Below are 21,739 nucleotides of genomic sequence, written 5' to 3'. Positions count from 1 at the left end.
AGTATATATGTATATATTACACTTATGCATTATACATAAGTTCATGTTATAAATTTTAGAGACAACATGAGATACGAATAATTGTTACCAAACAGCCTCTAAATGTTAATCTACTTGATTTGAACGTAGTACAACTTTAATAGCAATTGTGTAAAACAATTCTGTGAAATGATAAAGTTTTGAATGAGTTTGAGCGCACGCACGTGTTTCTTCACGCAACGTTAGCAACGACGCATGTGCAAGGAATTCTTTTGAAGGGACAAATTTCTCAGTCTGGCAAGAGTGGTCAATACTCGATATTGCGGTACCACATGGTAACGGAGGTAAAATGGCGTTAACTGTTCCTTGTGTTGCTGGTAAGCACTTTCCCATTGTTTTCATTACCACTCTATCCGATTTTACATGACGTTTCATTGATATTCATTTCACAAATGACTTAAATATTTGTTAAAAGTATACCCGTTCCACTATAACACGTCGTAGTGTATCACGAATGACTGCTCAGAAATGCATCATGTGGCATTACATTACTTTAACAAAATTATGATTAAAAAATCCGTGGTCTGACGGTGCATTATTAGAACGCGATGTTTACATATGTTTATCTATGATGCTTATTTCTGATAGTTTCGTACAATATTTGTAATTATTTTGATCTACATCATAGATGCATGTGATTTTATGGTTTTGGACACCTGCAATTCTTGCCATTCCTAATACCAATGCATGAACATTCGACTGTGCTTAATTCTAAGATTGAAGATAAAAAGAAAACTCATTGTTTTAATGATTACTCATTGTATTAATGATTTTCTGCAGTGAGAGGTTCCATCGGGATCAGCGTAGGACAAGGTCCACCGTCTTACGAACCAGTAAAGGCATTCCCTAAAGATGACAGTAAAACGTGTAAAGCGATGGCTTTTAGTCCAGAAGGGCGTTACTTTGCTTGGGTTAATGGAACAGCTGCCAAGATTGTCCACTGTTCTACATGGAAAATTATTACAGAAATCAAAAGGCCAAAAATTTCAGCTATTTCTTTCTCCACTCGAAGCACATATTTTATGACATGGGAATCATTCACTGGTATTACATTCCTCTTATATAATGTCTCTTTCAATGTTTATTTCTTTTACTTCGTTTTCGCTTCATTAATTTCAAATTGCTTNTATTTAGTGTGCATCATCATTTACATTGTTGATTCATATATTCCAGCAACACTGTCAAACCCGCAAGGAACGCCAAATCTTAACATATGGAAATCAGAAACCGGAGAACTAGTGAAGTCTTTTATACAGAAAAAGCAATCAGATTGGTAATGTATCAAAATTTTGTATTTTCAACTTGAGATTTATGTTAAATTATGCAATAGTTTGTTCCTGTTTTACGTTCCTTGACGTACGTTCATAGAAGAAGTAAAACATTAGTTCGTATAAATAATTTACATTCCAAAAGATACTTTAATTTGACTTGAAGAAACGTAATGGAAAAATTTAATCCTGAATAAGTAACAATTATTAATTATATAGTTACATCTGTATATCTATTTAGGGAACCTCAATGGACAAGTGATGAAAAAGTTTGTGGATTGTTAATTGGTGCAGATGTCATTCTGTATGAGGATGTCAATTTTAATAAAATTATGTACAGAATAAATATAGCCAAAGTCGCTAAATTTAGTATATCGCCCAGTAATTCGCCATATTACATTCTCTGTTATATGCCGGGTAATTAAATTTTGTTGTATTCATTTAATATTAATTTATGTAAACATTTATTAAGGTACTTATATGTGGAGAGTATGTAATTTTCTTAGTTCCCCCTTCAATAGAGTAGATATAATTCTTAGTGCTTCCATGACTAGGCTAAGAGAAGCGGTGTAAATGTTAATGTAACGGATAATGTCGCTTTGAAAATGATAATTATTCCGGTCGATTAAAATATATAAAGTGTTTATTTACTACTATAGTTCAACCGTAAGTCAAATAAAAATTGGCATATTTTATGAAGTACTTTTTTATTTCAGTTTCTCTCATTATGAAGCAAATATGTGTGGCACAAGCATGTAATACACAGATGGAATGAAGATTATAAGACAATTAAATCTGTAGAACACTTTAATATTTTAAAGAAGTACAACTGAATATTAATACGTAATGGTACTTTGCAAAATATACAAGTATAAATGTGTAATCAGGATCAACAGTAATCGGAAATTTTCCTGATTATTGCATGCTCATTTTTATCTGTAAGTACTTTTAACAAAGTTTTAGGGAATGATCAAGTATATGTAACAGGTAATTACAATCTATTGTTTAAAAACGCGTTTCGTCGATATAAATGAAATTCAGTAGAATAAGAAGTTATGTCCTCTTAAAATTGCAAGACGATTAAATACTCTCCACATTAAATACCAAATTCTGTTGCACTGTACTGCGTGCAATAAATTATGATTGTAGGTATTAGATAATTTATTATTTATGATAACCAGTGCTGTTGTATTATAGGGAAATCTGATCAGCCCTCGTTCGGTAGGCTGTTCCAATATCCAAAGTTTGATTCGACACAAGCTTTGGCAACTAAAAGTTTCTTCCAGGTATAACATTATTTATTAATAGAGGCTTCGTTTTCATTTGCGTGCATGAAATAATGAAACTCTCGTTCCTATTAGGCGGATAGAGTAAACATTTTATGGAATAATAATGGAACAAATGTTTTATTAATGACTAGTACAGAGGTTGATAAAACAGGCGCTTCATATTACGGGAAACAGACTCTGCACTATCTTAGTATAAAAGGAGACACTGCTATGGTTACGCTTAGTAAGTTCCAGTTGAATTGCTGACATCGTCGAGTATATTTCGTTTCCTCTATTTTCATGATTTCTTTGTAAAATTAGGTAAAGACGGTCCTATACACGCTGTCCAGTGGTCACCGAAAAATAATGAATTCTGTGTTGTATACGGTTTTATGCCATCGAAAGCCACGTTATTTAATCTTAAATGCGAGCCAATATTTGAGTTTGGTACTCTGCATCGAAATAGCATTTATTACAATCCCCAAGGGAACAATATCCTTTTGATTACTTTTCAGTCTACTACTTATTTTCAATTATCTAATTTATTTATTTACGTAGTTAGAATTCTTTTATCGTTTGTCAGCGACTCTATTTCCTTAACCACGTTGCACTTCTAATTTTAACTGGCTTTGGCAACCTCCGTGGTGGTATCGAATTGTGGGACGTTGGTAATAGAAAATTGATCGCTAAAACTGAAGCACCTGATACAACGCTCCTTCAGTGGTCACCGGACGGTGAACATTTCATGACCGCGACTACAGCACCCAGACTTCGAATGAGCAACGGGTACCTAATAATATTCTCTAGTTAACCGTTGAAATTTGTCTTATACGTAATTTCCTATGCAGATTCAAGATTTGGCATTACACTGGAACTTTATTATATGAACGACCATGGAACGAGCAAGAAGAACTTTGGGAAGTCGCATGGCAGACTTTTCCTCCAGATGCATTTCCAGAGAAACCAATTAGTTACAAGGCTGTTGAAGGCATTGCACCTAGCCAGCCACAAGGTATATTTTCGGTATCTCCTATTAAATAAATTAAGCTACATCTTTTACATTCCACGTTTCTTCTTCGCAGCATCAAAACAAGCGTATCGACCACCTTCCGCGAGAGGGGAAGGTAACAGTTTTAAATTGCGCGATGATGAAATGTTTAAAGATAAGAAAAAAACACAGAAATGTAAGATAATTTTGATTGTAAAGCACGAACATCTGAATCGTTACGCATACGCTCAGTAAACCGCTTTTTTATAGCTACGGCGAAAGCAAAAAATAAAAAGAAAAAGGATGCGAAAGAATCTGACGCATCGACATCCTCTCATTTAAGTAATCCAAGTACAAATGGACAAGTTAATGCGAATACAGAAGCACAGAATTTAACCACGAACGTTCCTGAGTCCGACGATTTGGAGAGGAGTAAGAAAATAAAAAAAATTAAGAGCGTAAGATTTTTCTTTTCTCAATACGTTTGTAGGTAGAAAGAAGCAGTCTTAATTAATAGTAATCTTAATTGATTTCTTGCAGAAACTAGAACAGATCTCGAAGTTAAAGGAACTACAAGTAGCTGGAAAGCAATTAGAAATTAATCAATTGGACAAGATTAAGAAGGAAGCTGATTTAATGAAGGAACTGGAGGACCTCGCTTTATGATGAACGTTTATAATCGCCGATACACTTCTGATGCAAACAGAAAATGATCTCTCACATACGACGACACGCGTACAGAAGATACGTTTGGCTGTAAATAAAATTTTCATTCTCCGAAGAGGTAGTGGGAACAAACTAAATTTTCAAAACGGATTAAACAGGTTTCCACGTTATTGAGGTTGTTAAAATTCTAAATATAAATTCCATCTCATGAGCGATGACAAAGGAATCAATATGGCCCATCGCTACATTTTTTTTTTTTTTAATGATTGTAAAAAAGAAAATTATGCGTTTTATTTTTGATTGTCAGAGTTTCCATTCTGATATTTCTAAATCGCTAAGCGCTAAGGGATAGTAATACGATAGTCTAATAAAGACCAAGCTTCCTTATTATGTAGTACCGTACAAGAGTTTTTGCACTGTAAGGAAACTTATTTACGATCAATAAGTGAGAAATTGTACGGGATGAACCACGTCATCTCGCGAGTCAATAAAACGTTCAGTTGCAATTTCACAGCTTGTACGGTTTATCCTGTGCGAATTGCACAACGCGATGGAACGTTTGAGATAGGAAGATCATGCAATTATAAAGTCAGAAATTTGTTCCTCGCATTGGATTTGCACATGAAATCTGTTCCTCCAGTTCCGTTTATGAACATCTACCAGGAATTAAAAATAGACACATTTCGTGATTTCGTAGCTGCTGCAACTATTTCACGATTATCGTGTAGGTATCATCGAGAACTTTTACGTCTTATACATCTTTTGTTGTCATTACGTTTAACATTCAAACTTTATACCTTCCTTTCAATAAAAGATTACAAGACTGGTTGAACTACGAATACTTGGCACAGATTAACGAATAAATGAAAAGAAAACTGCCAAAAAATTAAACTACATTCGACGATTAGAAAACTGTTTTTAAATAATAAAGAAAACTTAGCTTCTTTGAATTAATCGATTCTCTTTAAAGTGTTCTAAAAATACGTTCAAAGTTTGCCCTTGATTATTTTTCAGACTACTCTAGAAAGTTTAATAGTTATCCGGTATTTCTACGTATAATTATTATAATAATTGTTGTATTACTTGTTTTAATTTAATAATTACTAACACCTCTAACGTTTTTAAGTTTACTTGAACAGTCGAATTTGTACAATGCGAATTGTACAAATTGAAGAGGAAATAGAATATATATTTTCTACCTTCTTTCTAATTCTTTTAATACAATGAATAGAAAATAAAACGGAATCATTATAGTGCCAGACGCGCTAACGATTTTCCACGAACTTAAGATTATAAAAATTGTGTATTATCAATTCTAATATGTACATTCAATATGTATAAATTATTACTTATAATTATGAGTGATGGGTATACCGTAAAATGAAGTACACCAAAAAAAAAAGGTCGCAATCGCCAATGTTGTGTATATTTAAGTGAAATTTATGAAAATAAACTACTAAAGAAGAATAAAAAGATCGATAACACGCAACACATGTTGATGAAATCGTATACTTCCTGTATACATTCGACTTAATATTATTGCCTCCAACTAAAAATTTTAATTTATCATCTGATCTATCGGTCACGTCCATAATGTCGAAATTAATATTTGAATGAATACGTCGGTTACTAAAGGAACGTATTCATAATACGTGATTAAATTTAAAAAATAAGGGAAGGGTAAAAGGCAGCGAACGTAACGACGAACGAGGGTTGAGAAAGTAACGTACGTACACGATGAATAATTGAATTATCATAGATAAATGAAGTTCAAGTACGCTAAGGGAATTGATTAAAAGATTCTCGAAGCGTAGGAGGAATATCGTCGATGAAGAACGGTTTTGATAAACGAAAGAAAAGAGCGGCGGAAACAGAAGGGGTTGAAAGTACTAAGCGCGACGATCGAGATTGAATGATCGAGGTGTGTGACGAGAGAAGCATCGTGAACGTAGTGTCAGTGGATACGGTGGTCGTTTTAACTCGAGGAACGACGGTAGCGCCGTAAGATAGCCGTGTTTACAGATTCGCCAGTGAGTTCTACAACGTCACGTCAAAAAGTGCAACAAATTTCTACCACCATTTACTATGTAAAGGTGCGTTTCCCGATCGAAGTTTGACGCTGTAACCGGTGATAACGGGCAGCATCTGTGCGCCGGCAGACAGTTAGAAACGAATCGGCGTTGACCCGCGGACAAAATTTAAAAAGGTTTTCTTTAATACGGCAATGCTAATCGTTAGGACGGTCGCCATTTTGTCCGGAGGTGGCCCGGTTGAGTGAACGGGGCGAAAATAGTTGTTCTCTGGACACCGAGGATCGTTGAAATTGCATAGGTACCGGTTGCGTGGGATCCTTTCACTTATTTCTTAATTACCGAAACGAATCCGACGGCCGCGGGGGAAGTGCACGGCCACGAAATAACGTCGAGATCCCTTTCTCGTCGCCGCTCGATGTTGGTCCTTTGTAAGCACGCCGTACATGTATTTCGCATAATTCCGAGCTAATTCCCCGACGATCTGTCGCGAGACTCTTCGTTTGGCGATGTTTCCCCGTGAACGGAAAGTGCGCCGGGGTTGTTGCTCGCCTCCCGATTCTAATTATCGACGGTTGACAGTTCGGTACGTTCCGACGGTACACCCGTGAAATAAAAAGAGGTGGCGAGAGAAAGAGATATCGCGAGGAGAAGAGAACGAGACGGAGAAATAATTCGCGACATGACGTCGTACCTTTCGTCAATTGCGAAATCCCGAAGGAACACGGACCCTTGGACGTGATTTTATTAGCTTCGCTATCGGTTCCGTGCGATCGGTTGGCTATTAACGTTTTTACGGAACCACCGTTCCCGTTGGTCAACACGAATAATTGGCATTCGTTCGGCTGAAACCTTAGCAAGATCATGCTGTCATGCGATGCGACAGAATGTGCGAAACGTTCTTCCTTATCTATGTTCTTCCCGTGGCCTCTATCAAGTTCGCTCTCCGCTCTTCGGCCACGAATTATTGACGGTGACCGGTGTCCCTCGAGACGAGCTCGAATTACGCTCGGTTCTTCTTCTTACTCTGCCGTTCGTCCAGCCATCCTAATTATCCAGTTTATGTACTTTTATACATTTCTCTAAACGTTTCTCGATCGTTTCCGTATTTTCCATAAGTAACACTACATAAAATTGCACGCAATAAGTAACGTCGGCGTAAAGCCATCGAGTTTTCAACAATTTTTCAACAATTTAGTCGTCTACCGCCTGAACAATTGTTACAGTTTCTCGATTAATAAATCAGCGTCTATCGAAATGTTTAATTAATCGAACGATTATAGTAGTGTGTCTAAATTTTTAATTTGGTGTAGAAATTGTTTCATTTGTTTCAGATAATGTAGGTATAGTTTAATTCAAACAAGGCCTTTAGAGTATAATTATATTTAATGTCAGTGAATGAGTTGGATGGTTGTTATTGGTGGTGCAATTATTGGACCAAGCGGTATTGAGACAATTGGAATATAGCAAAGAGCACACAAAATGACGATCGCCACAAGAGGCCAAGGAGTTGGCATAGACCCTCCTGACAGCCAGCAAAGTACACAGGTATAATTACTTTTACTTACGCATTAATTATGTTCAATTTATGTTTGAAGTAATGTTTGCAAGTTGATAAATGTTGATATCGTTGTTACGATAGATGCATAGTCCACCGGGTCCCCAACAATTAGCTGACACGATGTCAGGACTTCAACTCACAGAGAATGTGGTACAAACAGAATGCACCAATGATACCTTAACTTCAGTAGAAGATAGCAATCAGCTTCATGGAGAGCCTGATTTTCCTGTTGCAAAACTCAATATACTTCATGAAAAAATATCTAGTCCGCGATGGGTTGTACCAGTTCTGCCAGAACAAGAGTTAGAGTGCCTGTTACAAGCCAGTATCGAACTTTGTAAAAAAGGTTTGGAACTGTTTCATAAAATATACGCGTGCAACGTGACGATTCACTTTGTTTCCCGAATTTAATGGACGGCCGATTATCTGTTATTTATTTAGGAATTGATGTACAAAGTGAAGCGTGTCAGCGCTTTTTTCGAGAAGGACTCACGATTTCTTTTACCAAAATATTGACTGATGATGCAGTAAGTAGTTGGAAATTGAACATTCAAAATTGTATTAGTGCAAACTGTGAGCGGTTGGTGGATTTATGTATCCTGAAATTAGATGAGGACTGGTTTCCTCTTCTCGATTTGCTGGCAATGGTTTTTAATCCTAGTAATAAGTAAGTTGTACATATTTCTTCTATCGGATTAATTAAACTCTAATTGAAATTAATGTTTTGAATTCTGAACCTTTCAGATTTCATACGTTTAATGCTGCAAGAGTTTCGGAAACTGTTCCTCCAGGCAGTGATATTCCTGACGAACAGCTTTATGCCCGGCCACCTCCTGATTCGAGAAGTCCTCGTGGTTGGCTTGTGGATCTCATAAATAGGTTCATAAATATTGGCGATCTTCACTGCTTCTTATTTCATACATGATGTTTGCAGCGTCTTTCTCTTTGTGTTCACAGGTTTGGAAGTCTTAACGGATTTGAAATTTTGCTCTCTAGATTTCAGAGCGGCCGAAATTTAACAGTACCAGTTATTTATGCTTTAATCAGACCGTTCGGTTTGTGTTACGAACTACTTACTGTTCACACAATAGTTAAATATCTTATGCCTATTGTGGAAATGGTGCCTGTAATTTTGAATAATTTGACTGACGAGGAATTAAAGAAGGAGGCGAAAAACGAATCAAAAAACGATGCGATATCAGCCATAATCAAAGCCTGCAAATGTTTAGTGTCACGAGTGCCGCATCAAGAGGAGATGATTAAAAATCTAGGGATTCTGAGACTGAAGATGATACTGAGACTTTTACAAATTTCTTCATTTAATGGAAAAATGAATGCCTTAAATGAAGTAAATAAAGTAATCGCCACGGTTAGTTTTTACCAACATCGAAACGCGATCGTTGAGGAAGAAGAATGGCTCACTGCAGAATGCATGGCTGTAAGTTTATACTCGATAACTTAATTCATATTTTACACATCGTATAGTTTATTAGAAAGTTATTCACTTTGTTCAATATTAGAAATGGATAAAGGAGAACGGAGTGCTGGAAATCGTGTTGAGGGATTCGTTACATCAGCCTCAATATGTTGAAAAGTTGGAGAAGATTTTACGCTTTATTATAAAGGAACGAGCATTAACGTTAGAAGATTTAGACGCCGTTTGGGCTGCACAAGCTGGGAAACACGAAGCGATCGTGAAAAATGTTCACGACTTGTTGGCCAAACTCGCTTGGGATTTCAGTCCTGAACAACTCGATCACTTATTCGAATGTTTCCAGGTATTTATCAGCATCAAATTGCTTTCATGTCTTTATTTCTATAACCATAAGTTAATCGAATTTGTTTACATTTTAGATGAATTGGAAAACAGCCAATAAAAAGCAACGAGAAAAATTATTGGAATTAATTCGAAGACTAGCAGAAGATGATAAAGATGGTGTAATGGCACACAAGGTATTTATAAACCCTGTACTAGTTAGGTAAATCGAGTTAAATTCATCAAATGAAGATGTATTTCTTTTTATATAATACTAGGTGTTAACTCTGTTCTGGAACTTGGCTCATTCCGATGAGGTACCCACAGAAATTATGGATCAAGCGCTAAACGCTCACGTGAAAATTCTCGATTACTCGTGTTCACAAGAAAGGGACGCTCAGAAAACAATTTGGCTAGACAAATGCGTGGAAGAGTTAAAGAACGGAGATAAGTGGGCTCTTCCTGCTTTGAAACAGATTCGGGAAATATGCTGCCTTTACGAACCAAATCCTAATATATCATGTCCTCAACGAAATCATCATTATAGGTATCATTTATTTACACAATAGTGCGATTTATGTTGAATTCGGCAGGCACCCACTGACTCAATGCTAGTGTAGCACCGATTACGTGCGGTCGATTGTAGTTGAAAGAGAACATTAATGAAATTTACGGCACCGAGTTTGCACTTATTGCGCACTAGTGCGGGTCGCCGATTTCACAGTATTGATACAATTCCTGTACCTTTTATCATTATTTATTTATTCTTTCATGTAGACAAGATGTCATAGAACGACTTCAAACTGAACATTCTGCGGTGATTCTCGTGACGAACAGTTTAACGAACTATATGGATAAAATGCGACAATTGGTTAAAGAAAATCCAGACATTGACCCGAATACCTACATGCACGACGGCCGTTATAATCACATTATGCAAGTACAGGAGAGACTTAATTTCCTACGCTTCTTGTTGAAGGTAACTTTTATATTCATTCATTACGGGACGAAGTTTTCATTTGATCCTCGCGATTTAAATGTATATCTATTTTCCGTAGGACGGCCAGCTGTGGTTGTGCGCAGATCAAGCCGAGCAAATTTGGCAGTGTTTAGCGGAACAAGGTGTGTTCGTTTCCGATCGCGAGGCGTGCTTCAAGTGGTTTTCCAAATTGATGGGAGACGAGCCAGATCTTGATCCAGCAATAAACAAGGACTTTTTCCAAAATAATATATTGCAATTAGATCCGACGTTACTCACGGAAAGCGGTATTAAATGTTACGAGAGATTCTTTAAAGCCGTTAACTCGAAGGAAGGAAAATTGAAAATGAAAAGAAGAACATTTCTCATGGATGACGTTGACCTAATTGGTACAGATTATTTGTGGAGAGTAAGTGTATACTTGATATTGATTGTTGTAAACTGATTTTTATATCATCGTTAGCATGGATTTTTGACCAGAATAAAATATTTATATCTATATGTATAGTAATCCTAAGAAGAATTAATAATGATAAAAATTGGAAAGAGTGTTTCAGTACAAAACTCAATTTATTTGTCTGGGATCATCGTTTATCGGATTTTTTTTTACATATTTTCCTGTTTATTTAGGTAGTGACCAATAGTCCCGAAGAAATTGCGAATCGAGCTATAGAATTGTTGAAGGAAGTAAACACTAATTTAGGCCCACGACTTCAGTCGTCGGTCTTTGCGTTTCACGTGACGTACATAGGAGAATGCATGGACCGATTGAAGGCGCATTACGATACTGTGTCTGTCTTAAGCAAGGTATATCTTGAGGGGAAGGAAGAACGTGAAGAACAGATGTCAAATAAGATTAAAATCGAAGCTATGAAGATGTGTCGCGTTATGAAGGTGTTACAAGAATACATAAACGAGTGTGATACCGCATTTCCAGGCGAACGGAAAATATTACCGCTGCACAGGTATAGACAGTGACGTTGATCCGTAAACGAAAACATACTTTATATTGTATTAAAAAAGTTCTCTATATGATTACAGAGCAGCTCGTGGGAAGCACTTGTCCCTCATTATTCGATTCGCGAATCCTGGCAATGTGGACGATATCGAAATATTTACACATAGTAACGACACACTGGGATCATTAAGACGACAAATATTACGCAGAATTAAGACCAACAGATCAAACGTAAAACTGGACTTATTTCTTAACGGAGAACTCCTGGAGCCAGCAGATGATAGAAAACTTCTCTCTCAAAGTCCATTAAGAGACAAAATGGTATGTATCCATTTCTGTCTTTTCGATTGTAACGAACTGAAAGAATAATTGACAGAATACATCTACTATATATTTTTTTGTACAGTTGTTGTCTGCGAAACTAAGCCAGGTAAATAGCAACTTGCCAAGCTCACCGGATAGCAGTTCGGATAGTTCTACTAGTTCTCCACACCATCCATACGATGGGCTAAACGTAGAAGCAGAAAATAGTTTACCAGGCGTGGTACGTATTAATATCTTTAAAACAGAAAGCACGTATAATTTCATAGGCACATAGAAATTGGCATGTCTCTGTTGCAGGTGATATCACAAAAGTCGCAGTACGCTACATTCTTCTTTCAATTAGCGGACCTTGGATGCACTCTTCAACACGCGCAATTACGCGACGGTGCAAGGAATCTATTACAACTGGTGCCACCAGACACTCTCACTGTATCACGATTACAGTCGTTATTCGGCCACTGTAAAGACGACGAAAATTTAGATAATGCTCTTTGTAATGAACAAAATACTACAGTAGATTCTTTATTTTTTACCGCAAGTTCTAGCCAAGTTTTATACAATTTAGAGGTAAACTTTCCCATTCTGGCTTACGTACGTTTTCGCTTATAAAGACACATTTGACAACGTGTTGTATTTATTTCAGGTTTTATATAGTTTATTAATGCCAGCTTTGGATCCAATGTCGGAAAGAGCGTTTGAGTTCCAATGCAATTTCATAAAGAGCGGCGAAGCTGGCGTTATCCTCGAAATGTTAACTAAAAACAAATTTTTACCAAATGCGGATGAAACTACGAAACGAGCAGCGTATCTAACGGTGTTGAAACTGTGTAAACTACTGCTAACGATAGTGGGCAACGTGATGGCTTGCGTGATGGACGAAGTGCAGCAAGCCGGAATTTCGGAGAACCATGATAATCATGCTCACAACAATCGGGGCCCGATAGCGGTTTTGAAGCAAGCTTTACAAAGCGTACCTAATCAGAACACCGAGTACATGTTGAGAAACGTGGCGGCGAAATTGGCTCAGCATTTAGCGCGTCGGATGCTGTGCGGTTTAACAGAGTCCGATAAATGTCGACAGCTTTTTATGCAGGCTCTTTCTTGGGAGCTACCGGACGTAGCTACTATTCGTGCCATAATTAGGCTAGCATGGGCGGCATCCACGGGCAATCTGAACAATATTAACGTGTCCGCCGAGACGCTTCATACTCTCCACGAAACGAACGAAAAGGAAACAGTAAACCCTGACAATAACGACGTGTTAGTATGTAAAGAAGCATTAGAAGTTTTGACAATCGCCTTGGTACTGAACCCGACCGCGCTAGAATCGTTGTCAAGGGATAAGATGTGGCATACGTTTTTGATAGACCTCGTGCTCCTCAGCACGTCGAGAGTGGTCAGAATGGCTGCGGCTGAACAGTTTTTTCTTATATCAACATGGTACAGTAGCGGTCATCAGCCGTTACTGTTTGCGATAACGCTGCTCTTCACCGTTTTGAACACCACCGTTATGGACCACGCGAAACAAAGCCATGAGTACTTTCAGCTTTTGTGTAGACTGCTAAACTTCGCGCATATGTCGGGATGCCCCTTGTTAACGGCCGAGACGTTACTGAACATTGAGATAGCGTGGCTGAAGAAAGTGCGCGCCAACGTTAAAGAGACGGGAGAGAGTCAAGTCGACGAGGCCGTCCTTGAAGGTCACCTCAGCCTCACTAAGGAGCTGCTCGCCTTTTTGCCTCCTAGTAAAAAATACGAACTCGGATCCGACGAGAAACAGGGCACGAATTTGATCAAAGAGCTGGTCGAGGACTTCGTGTTCCCAGCGTCGCGTCTCATGCTGCAGCTTCGTAGCATTGGAGAGTTGAGCGCTTCGCAGGCGTGCCCAGTGTGCACGACGCCGCAGTCGACTAGCGCGGCCTTTGATTTACTCGTTGGTCTATGCGTAGGCTGTGTACCTAACATGAAACTTCTAGTCACAATGCTCACTGATATGTTCTATTCTGAAAGAGACGAACCGCTAGTGGAATGGGATTACTTGCCGCCGGTCGGACTCAGACCTTTGAAAGGTTTCGTGGGTTTGAAAAACGCTGGCGCGACTTGTTACATGAATTCAGTATTACAACAATTGTACATGGTCGAGAGTATAAGGGTCGGGCTTCTCGCGGCTGAAGGTGCTGCGACCGACTTGAACGAGGATTTCTCTGGCGAAGAGAGGATCGAGGGGGAACAAACGATAGAGGCAAATGATAACGACACGAACGAAGAGAAATGCGGCGCTGATGAATCGCGGAAGGAATACAACATCGGTATTTTGAAACAAGTCCAAGCGATCTTCGGGCATCTAGCGTACAGCAAATTACAATATTATATACCTAGAGGACTTTGGAAACATTTCAAGTAAGTGTACATTTTTTATGCGAGGCGTAATCACTGGACTGCGGGTTTTACGCATTTATAGAAAATATAAAAGATTCATTCATCCGCAGTCTAGTAATCATATAGGTGTTTCAATACAATGTCGTTATCGGTATCGTTTTCAGACTTCAAGGTGAACCTGTAAATCTTAGAGAACAGCAAGACGCGGTAGAATTTTTCATGAGCCTGGTGGAAAGTTTAGACGAGGCATTGAAAGCCTTGGGACATGAACAGATAATGAGCAAGATTCTCGGTGGTTCATACAGTGACCAGAAAATCTGCAAAGGTTGCCCTCATAGGTACCTTCTTAATTCTTACGTTTTGCCCTTTTCGGTAAACTGTAATACCGCATTACATTATCTTCAGATATTCCAAGGAGGAGCCGTTCAGTCTGATAAGCGTGGATATCAGGAATCACAGTAATTTACTGGACTCCCTTGAACAGTACGTGAAAGGTGAATTACTCGAAGGCGCAGACGCTTATCACTGCGACAAATGTAACAAAAAGGTATGATTCTATTCTATTGGACGATTGCTTACATTACTTGTTTTATTTAAATAAAATTACTGTACTAGGTCGTGACGGTGAAACGGTTGTGCGTGAAGAAATTGCCGCCCGTTTTAGCGATACAGTTGAAACGCTTCGAATACGATTACGAAAGAGTTTGCGCCATAAAGTTCAACGACTACTTCGAATTCCCAAGGGACTTGGACATGGAACCTTATACTGTTTCCGGGCTTGCTAAGCTGGAGGGAGAAGTTATAGACTGTGATTACGAGGAGGCAGTGAAAGGAACTTGTACTAAATATCAATTAACTGGCATTGTGGTACATAGCGGTCAGGCTAGCGGTGGCCACTATTATTCGTATATTTTGCATAGGTAAAGCGAAACATTTGTGTATCGGTACTGTGTTCATTTACATGGTTTTTATATTTTTATTTATTGGTCGTTAGACAAACTGATGGTACTGCTAAGTGGTACAAGTTCGACGACGGCGATGTTACGGAATGTAAAATGGAGGAGGAGGAAGAAATGAAATCTCAGTGTTTCGGCGGTGACTATCTAGGAGAAGTGTTTGATCACATGCTTAAAAGGATGAGCTACCGGAAGCAGAAGCGATGGTGGAACGCTTATATGTTGTTTTATACCAGATTAGATGTAGAAGAAAATTCTCTGATGAAAAGCGTGAACGAATTGTCACTGTGTATGTGTCGGAATTTTTGTTCAACAGACATTTTCGTTGGTATGCGTAAACGCAACGTTTGTTCATTTTCAGATACGAAACTTGGAGTCATGAAGATGCCTCCGGCTATTGAATATAGCGTCAGGAAACAGAATATTAAGTTCATGCACAATCGGAACCAGTTCAGCGCGGAATATTTTCAGTTTATCAAAAAACTCGTGTCTTGCAATCCTCATAACATTAATAGACAAAATATAAGCGAGAAACTCGTAAGTTGTTTTAAAAGGATTTTATTAATACTAGAACTATTAACTTTTTTTTATATATTTCTCCGCTCAAAGCCACCTTTGACTGGTTTTGGTAGTTCCAATGTTAAACTATTACCCGAACGTTTATTACTATTGTTTAAATTTTGCTATTGCAGAGTCCCGAGCAGGAAGAGCTTGCGATGCTTTCCGTACAGCTAGCATCAAGATTTCTGTTTTACACAGGTTTCCACACTAAAAAGACTCTGCGCGGTAATGCGACCGACTGGTACGATATTGTCTGTCACCATCTGCGCAGCAGTAAATCAGTGCGATCCTGGTTTGCTCACAATGTCCTATTCAATCATCCACATAGGTACTATGTTTTCTTCAATATACATGCATGAACGTAGGAAAAGTCGATATTTAACAGAAATTAATTCACTGTCTTCAGATTTTGCGAGTACCTTTTGAGCTGTCCCAGTACAGAAGTTCGAACAGCTTTTCTCAAAATTTTGGTATTTCTTGCACACGTTTCCCTTCAAGACGGTCCATGCGTGCCACCTAGTCTGAACGCACCATGTAAGTTCTTCAGCTACATTTCAAACGATGTCTTCAAAAGATGAAGAATCGAGATCTCAAAGCAAAATTATTGTCCTACAATAATTTGTCGCTGAATCCAAACTTGGGCAATTTTCGATACAACATTCGTGATGCTATAATTCTTTTGAATGGTGTACATATATATTTTATATTATCTTAAATATTTTCAGCCATACTTCTGGATCCAGCAGCTACACTTAGCGATCATTTACTGCACGCCGTTCTCTCTTTACTCCATCGTGAAATCTCGGATCATGGTCGTCACCTACCGCATTATTTCTCTCTGTTTCATACGTATGCATCGCTTGGGCTTGCTGAAAAGGCTCAATTGCTTAAGGTAACTTACAATTTCACTCTACTCGATGCTTGTTCATTTCTTCTCAGTTTCTAATTATTGTTCTATATTATAGTTAAATGTTCCGGTTACATTTATGCTGGTTGCGATCGACGAAGGGCCCGGTCCAACAATTAAATACCAATATCCCGAGCTAACTAAACTGCATCAAGTAGTTAGCATGTTAATACGCTGCTGCGACGTTTCATCGAAAGCGCATTCGAGTCATGCACAGTCGGGAATAGCGCCGTTACCGAACCCATACGGTGACCCGGCTTGCCAGAACGAGTATCTGATTCCTATTCAACCGCAGGCGGCGGATATTCTTTTTGTTAAAAACAGGTAAGATTCGGATGTCAGTACATTTAGAATCAATGATGTACGAACAGGGGAATTGCATTTTTCTCTTGCAGTTATATGAAAAAACTGATTGAGGACGCGGACGTAAATGTCACCGAAGACACTGTGAAATTGCTGCAATACTGCTGTTGGGAGAATCCGCACGCGTCGCGGACCGTCCTCAGCGAATTGTTGTGGCAAATCGGATTTTCCTTCGCTCACGAGATAAAACACCACACGGACCTACTGCTCGCTATACTCCTTATGGAGGATTCCTGGCAGACTCATCGTGTTCACAACGCGCTCAAAGGTACAGACGACTCGCGTAAATGTCGTAGTTCGTAGATCCGAACACTTATTCTGGAGATCATAAAACCTAACCGTTTTTAGGTGTACCAGATGAGAGGGAGGGCTTATTCGAGATAATACAAAGAAGTAAACATCATTACCAGAAGAGGGGCTATCAATGTATCAAATGCATGGTGCAGCTTTTCAGTAAGTGCAGACCCGCGCATCAACTTTTGCATCACAGCTCTGAACTAAAGAGGAAATGGATACACGCTACCGAGTGGCTTCACGAAGAACTTGACAAGGTATTTGAATTATTAATATAATATTATATATTATAATATTATAAGATATTTCAATTTACTTACTTACGATTAATTAATTATAATTTACAGAGACCGTATGCCTCTGCGGCGCCGTATACTCATGCTTACAATAACTGGTCTCCACCCGCTCAATCCAACGATTCCGCAAACGGTTATGTCTTGGAGCGCAGTAACAGCGCGAAGAAAACGCTGGAGAGAGCGTGTGAACTTTGCCCGGACGAGGAACAGGAAGTGGAGGATACAAGCGAGGATTGCTCGGAGGAAACGGAAAAGTACCAGCCACAAAACCGAGAAATTCTACGATCTAGACGTAGTTTAGTATGGGGATGCATAGGGTGAGAATAATTATAACAATCCTCGTTATTAGTATAATGCGGATTTTTATGCAAAATGAAATATTTGTAATGTCAATTTAGAAAATGCCTATAGAAACCTATATTTTCGAGAATATCAAAATTTCTGAGAACTCGTCAACTTTTGATTTGAACGTTCGTGTCCACTTTGCTTACAGTTATCCTGACGTCACCGTATTACAACAAATGCACGATGAACAACAAGCTCAGCCGCGACCGTCTCCGGTTCACACCCCCCTCTGGACTCAATCCTCGGTCATACTTCCCATACCTCCAGCTCATCAGATGCATAGTCCACAGAACTGTGAGTCGTCGCAAAACACCAGTCAGGATCCAGGTTCTACCAATTTGCTGCCTCGGTGAAACCGTTTCAAGGTATTTAGACGTTACTGCGCCAGCAGCTTGGTGCCGAACGATAGAGGCATCTGTACAGATATAACTCGCAGAATTTGTTCTCTTTCGCGGAAGAAGAAAAAAATAAGGAACTGTATTGAGAAACTTGCATTTGCAGTCTGTCAGTTTTACCTGTGGGCAGTTACTTTTCACGAAAACGAGATAACGATGAGGTAAAAGAGAAAAAAATAGACGTTTGCACCATTAAGAAAAATAAAAAAATAACAAAAAAAAATAACAAAAAGAACGATGTTAGAAAGAGAGCAGGCGGTTAATACTACATAAGGACTAGAATTTCTACGTATTGGTTGAGGCAACTAATTTCTCATCGTGGCGTGATTTTTTTTCTTGCTCCTAACGTTCGCGTATCTCTTTTTTTGCATTCGTCTAATCATTTTTCGCTTTTGAATATTTGCGGAGATAAACGAAGGGACGTTTCGGTAGAAGGAAAAATCTTCCGACGAGACGGGCGTGCAGGTAATGATTTAATAATGAATTTTATTTGCCTCGATTAATGCATATGAATTCAAGCGTAGAAATACGATAAGATTGTATAAATGTATAGCGAATAGTGTTATGGAATCCCATCTCTGCCGAATAGAAAACAAAGGTATGAAAAAAAAGAACATAACTTTCCGTATATCTATGTAAATTTGTTACTAATAAAAAGTTCAAAAAAATGATACTTTCTAACGACCGAGAAAATGGGGATGAAAGAAGAATAAAAGGTACAGTAATTTCCAATTACAATCGCAAGGAGCAGAGTTAACGAATCAGAAAAAAGAAATGCAGCTATCGATATTTCACTCTTTCAGTCTTTCAAGACCAGTCGAACGAAAATTTTTCTTGTACTTAATCTCGAGCATCAAAAAAAGGAGAAAAAATATGACAAAAGGAGGAAGGAGAATATGGAAGGAAAGTCACTTCTCTAGTGCAGCGATTTCGCGCTGCTTAAGAATTTAAGACGTACACCAATGATGCCTCCCATTGTGCTTTCTTTCAGTTCAATCAATTTGAGAAAGAGAGTTGTGCCTTGGATATCGTGCGACTCCGTATTCGTATTCTTAAGTGGAGAGTGTTTTTAGGATCGAGTTATTGCTTCAAGTTTTCATTGCTTATATTTTTGTCTGTTACGTTTCCCGACTATTTATAAGAAATTATAATGGAACAATTCGAGATTTAAGTACGCGACGCAGCTGACTGTTAAAAAACAAATTACACTGATGAGAACGACATGCGTATGACACCTCCCAATCGAATCGACGTAAAATAACGTGGAAGGTCGATCCGTCTTTGTTTTTAAGTCTAAGGAGTCGCGGCGCCGCGCGGGGAAGGAAGTAATAAAAGCCTTGTCCGAAATCCAAATTTTTATAAAGCGAGGAAGTATGAAAAATGGAATTGAAGAAAGCGTGACGGTAGCGACACAGGAGAGTATGGGAGGAATATTAAAAGGAGGAAAAAAAGAAACAAAGAAGATGAATTACTAATTTGTATCGTTTTAAGGTACGATCGATCGTTAAGAGAAAAGAGCTGTGGTCTTTTCGCAGTATTGTGTAAAGCAATTTTTAGTTCCCGGTAGATAAGAGAGAGAATGTTATGTGTACTGCTTGTGTAACTGTTCGGCACTCAACGTCGGGTATTAAACGCGTATAAAACGAAGGGAGACGAGAACAATGATGCGACTGCGATCCTTTGAACTTATGAACTGGCCATAGCTCTGACTTATTAATATAACATGTGTTATATAGATATTATATAAATAATACTAAAGAGGAGAAAAGAGAAACTAGAGTCACGTGTAAGGATATAAAAAAGCGAACCGTGTGTATACATAGGAATTCGTACGCGATGAGGCAAACCAACGATCATGTCATACCGATTAATTGTTCGTATTTATCAAATATCCACGTTAAACAGTGTACCAAATTATATAATAGCTATTATCGGTTAAAGAAAAAAAAAAGAAGTAATAATAATAATAATGGTACCTAATCTTACTCGGACATGTACATACGCAACTGCTTTTTATATGTGATAAAAATTATTATATTCCTATTATACATTGTGGTTAGTACGCAACTGTAAATCCTGGTTTTTTGTACACAGACTGTATGCTATGTTCAATTTTTTTTTTTGTTAACGGAGAGAGTGTAGTTTATAATTATTTAATATTTAATTGTATCGCTGATGGACAAGAAAATATGAAAAAAATAAGCGTAACACACACACACACACACATACACACATACACACACACAAACGTCTTGTATGATATAATATTATAACTTGATTACTTTCATCATAACGATATAATAATATTCAGAAACATGTCGAAACATTTCGAAGTTTGTGTCATGATACAAAAAAATATCGCTATATAGTGTCATTTTTCTTTTCAACTTTCTTTCTCTCTTTCGCATTTCGTTCTCTTCTATATGTTTTTTTTTTTTCGTTTCCCTCGAACGAGCGATTATTACGAAGTCAGAGAGCCGAGAACGAACGCGAAGTGTGACGACACACAGCCGGGAACATGGTTTGAATCCACGATTTGAAATGAAAATTAATTGTCTGCAACCAGACCGAGCGAATCCGCAGAGTACATTTCATATTTAATTAATTGCCCGCGAGGAGCGGCGGGACATACGAGAGTCGATCGGTGATTGGCGACTAATTTCGAAAGCATGCTTGTGTTTCTTTTTATTCACGAAAGTGCAGAATGGGCCGGATGCGAGGCACCCTTTTCACACGGAGCGTTTACTATACGAGCTAATGAAACGAAGCGAGGGCAGGAAACGTTCTTTCAAATCTCGATGGCCAGCGAAAGTGCTCGAGAGGCGTTGCGAATCAAAATAATCAAAGGCAAATGCATGTGAAAAGAGGAAAGTAAAAGTTGTACAGTTGTATGCTTAAGCAAGATGAAAAACGTGAAATAAACAAGAAGAAAAAAGGAACGAGAATCGATTACAATTCGAACTTACACAACGCGGATTTTCGTGAAACGCGTTGCATATAAATAGACTGGGAATAAAAAGACAAACGACAGGAAAAAGAACGATTAACATACGAAGAAAAGTATCCCTCGTCGATGTTCGTTTAGTTTTAGTTGTAAAGCTAATTTTATGTATTAACTCGATCGACGCTCTAGTCAGTAAAATTAAATAAACGGAAGGAGATTAACGAACCTCGTTCATTTAATAGCGTAGCGCATCTCTCGAAATTAATTCATTAATTCTACGAGACGACAAGACGATATTCGATGACCGATCGTCTTCGTTTTTTTCATTCAAATACGAGAATATTAAGGATGTATAGGCTATACATTTAAACAATGCTAGCATGTTGAATTTGTTATTATAGATTCCTATTACTATTAAAAGCCTACCTGCAAAATTTTAAATCAATTCATGGGATTTTTGAA

At 38.2% G+C, this 21,739-nt stretch overlaps 2 protein-coding genes across 6 annotated transcripts; both read left to right on the top strand.

Annotated features, from left to right (window-relative positions):
• Positions 1-112: 112 nt before the first annotated feature.
• Positions 113-5,718, top strand: eIF2A (eukaryotic translation initiation factor 2A). Its single transcript, XM_018036322.2, has 12 exons — positions 113-356; positions 820-1,083; positions 1,213-1,312; positions 1,549-1,724; positions 2,505-2,593; positions 2,669-2,819; positions 2,897-3,067; positions 3,187-3,361; positions 3,424-3,587; positions 3,658-3,759; positions 3,834-4,021; positions 4,104-5,718. Exons 1-12 carry the CDS (start codon positions 329-331, stop codon positions 4,227-4,229), a joined length of 1,734 nt encoding a protein of 577 aa, XP_017891811.1. The 5' UTR covers positions 113-328; the 3' UTR covers positions 4,230-5,718.
• Positions 5,719-6,062: 344 nt separating this feature from the next.
• Positions 6,063-20,381, top strand: faf (ubiquitin carboxyl-terminal hydrolase-like faf). Of its 5 annotated transcripts, none has more exons than XM_018036282.2 (29): positions 6,063-6,322; positions 7,594-7,807; positions 7,902-8,166; positions 8,262-8,487; positions 8,565-8,699; positions 8,778-9,258; positions 9,341-9,598; positions 9,675-9,773; positions 9,855-10,123; positions 10,354-10,555; positions 10,635-10,964; positions 11,186-11,520; positions 11,579-11,834; positions 11,920-12,057; positions 12,135-12,404; positions 12,481-14,237; positions 14,381-14,554; positions 14,622-14,763; positions 14,832-15,136; positions 15,211-15,461; positions 15,534-15,709; positions 15,865-16,061; positions 16,140-16,267; positions 16,459-16,625; positions 16,699-16,964; positions 17,036-17,271; positions 17,361-17,554; positions 17,645-17,910; positions 18,087-20,381. In XM_018036282.2, the coding sequence occupies exons 2-29, from the start codon at positions 7,742-7,744 to the stop codon at positions 18,289-18,291; spliced, it is 7,794 nt and encodes a 2,597-aa protein (XP_017891771.1). In that variant the 5' UTR covers positions 6,063-6,322; positions 7,594-7,741; the 3' UTR covers positions 18,292-20,381. The 5 variants fall into 5 exon arrangements, with proteins under 5 accessions (XP_017891771.1, XP_017891768.1, XP_017891772.1 ...); XM_018036279.2 differs by having other exon boundaries at positions 6,066-6,322; positions 17,352-17,554; XM_018036283.2 differs by having other exon boundaries at positions 6,069-6,322; positions 11,597-11,834; positions 17,352-17,554.
• The last annotated feature ends 1,358 nt before the right edge of the window (positions 20,382-21,739 follow it).

The sequence above is a fragment of the Ceratina calcarata genome, unplaced genomic scaffold (assembly GCF_001652005.2).
Source record: "Ceratina calcarata isolate Rehan_Ccalc_2016 unplaced genomic scaffold, ASM165200v1 scaffold15.2, whole genome shotgun sequence".
Lineage (NCBI taxonomy): Eukaryota > Metazoa > Arthropoda > Insecta > Hymenoptera > Apidae > Ceratina > Ceratina calcarata.
The sequence above is the reverse complement of the archived record's forward strand: the minus strand, read 5'-3'. Positions and strand labels throughout refer to the sequence as shown.

What these genes read in the sequence shown, in the direction of transcription:
- eIF2A (XM_018036322.2), top strand. Translation starts at nt 329, where the DNA reads ATGGCGTTAACTGTTCCTTGTGTTGCTG. An exon ending in TTACAATCCCCAAGGGAACA is followed by an intron (nt 3,068 to 3,186) that starts ATATCCTTTTGA and finishes ACCACGTTGCAC; the next exon opens with TTCTAATTTTAACTGGCTTT. An exon ending in AAATAAAAAAAATTAAGAGC is followed by an intron (nt 4,022 to 4,103) that starts GTAAGATTTTTC and finishes GATTTCTTGCAG; the next exon opens with AAACTAGAACAGATCTCGAA.
- faf (XM_018036279.2), top strand. Translation starts at nt 7,742, where the DNA reads ATGACGATCGCCACAAGAGGCCAAGGAGTTGGCATAGACCCTCCTGAC. An exon ending in TCCTACGCTTCTTGTTGAAG is followed by an intron (nt 10,556 to 10,634) that starts GTAACTTTTATA and finishes TATTTTCCGTAG; the next exon opens with GACGGCCAGCTGTGGTTGTG. An exon ending in GTACAGATTATTTGTGGAGA is followed by an intron (nt 10,965 to 11,185) that starts GTAAGTGTATAC and finishes CTGTTTATTTAG; the next exon opens with GTAGTGACCAATAGTCCCGA.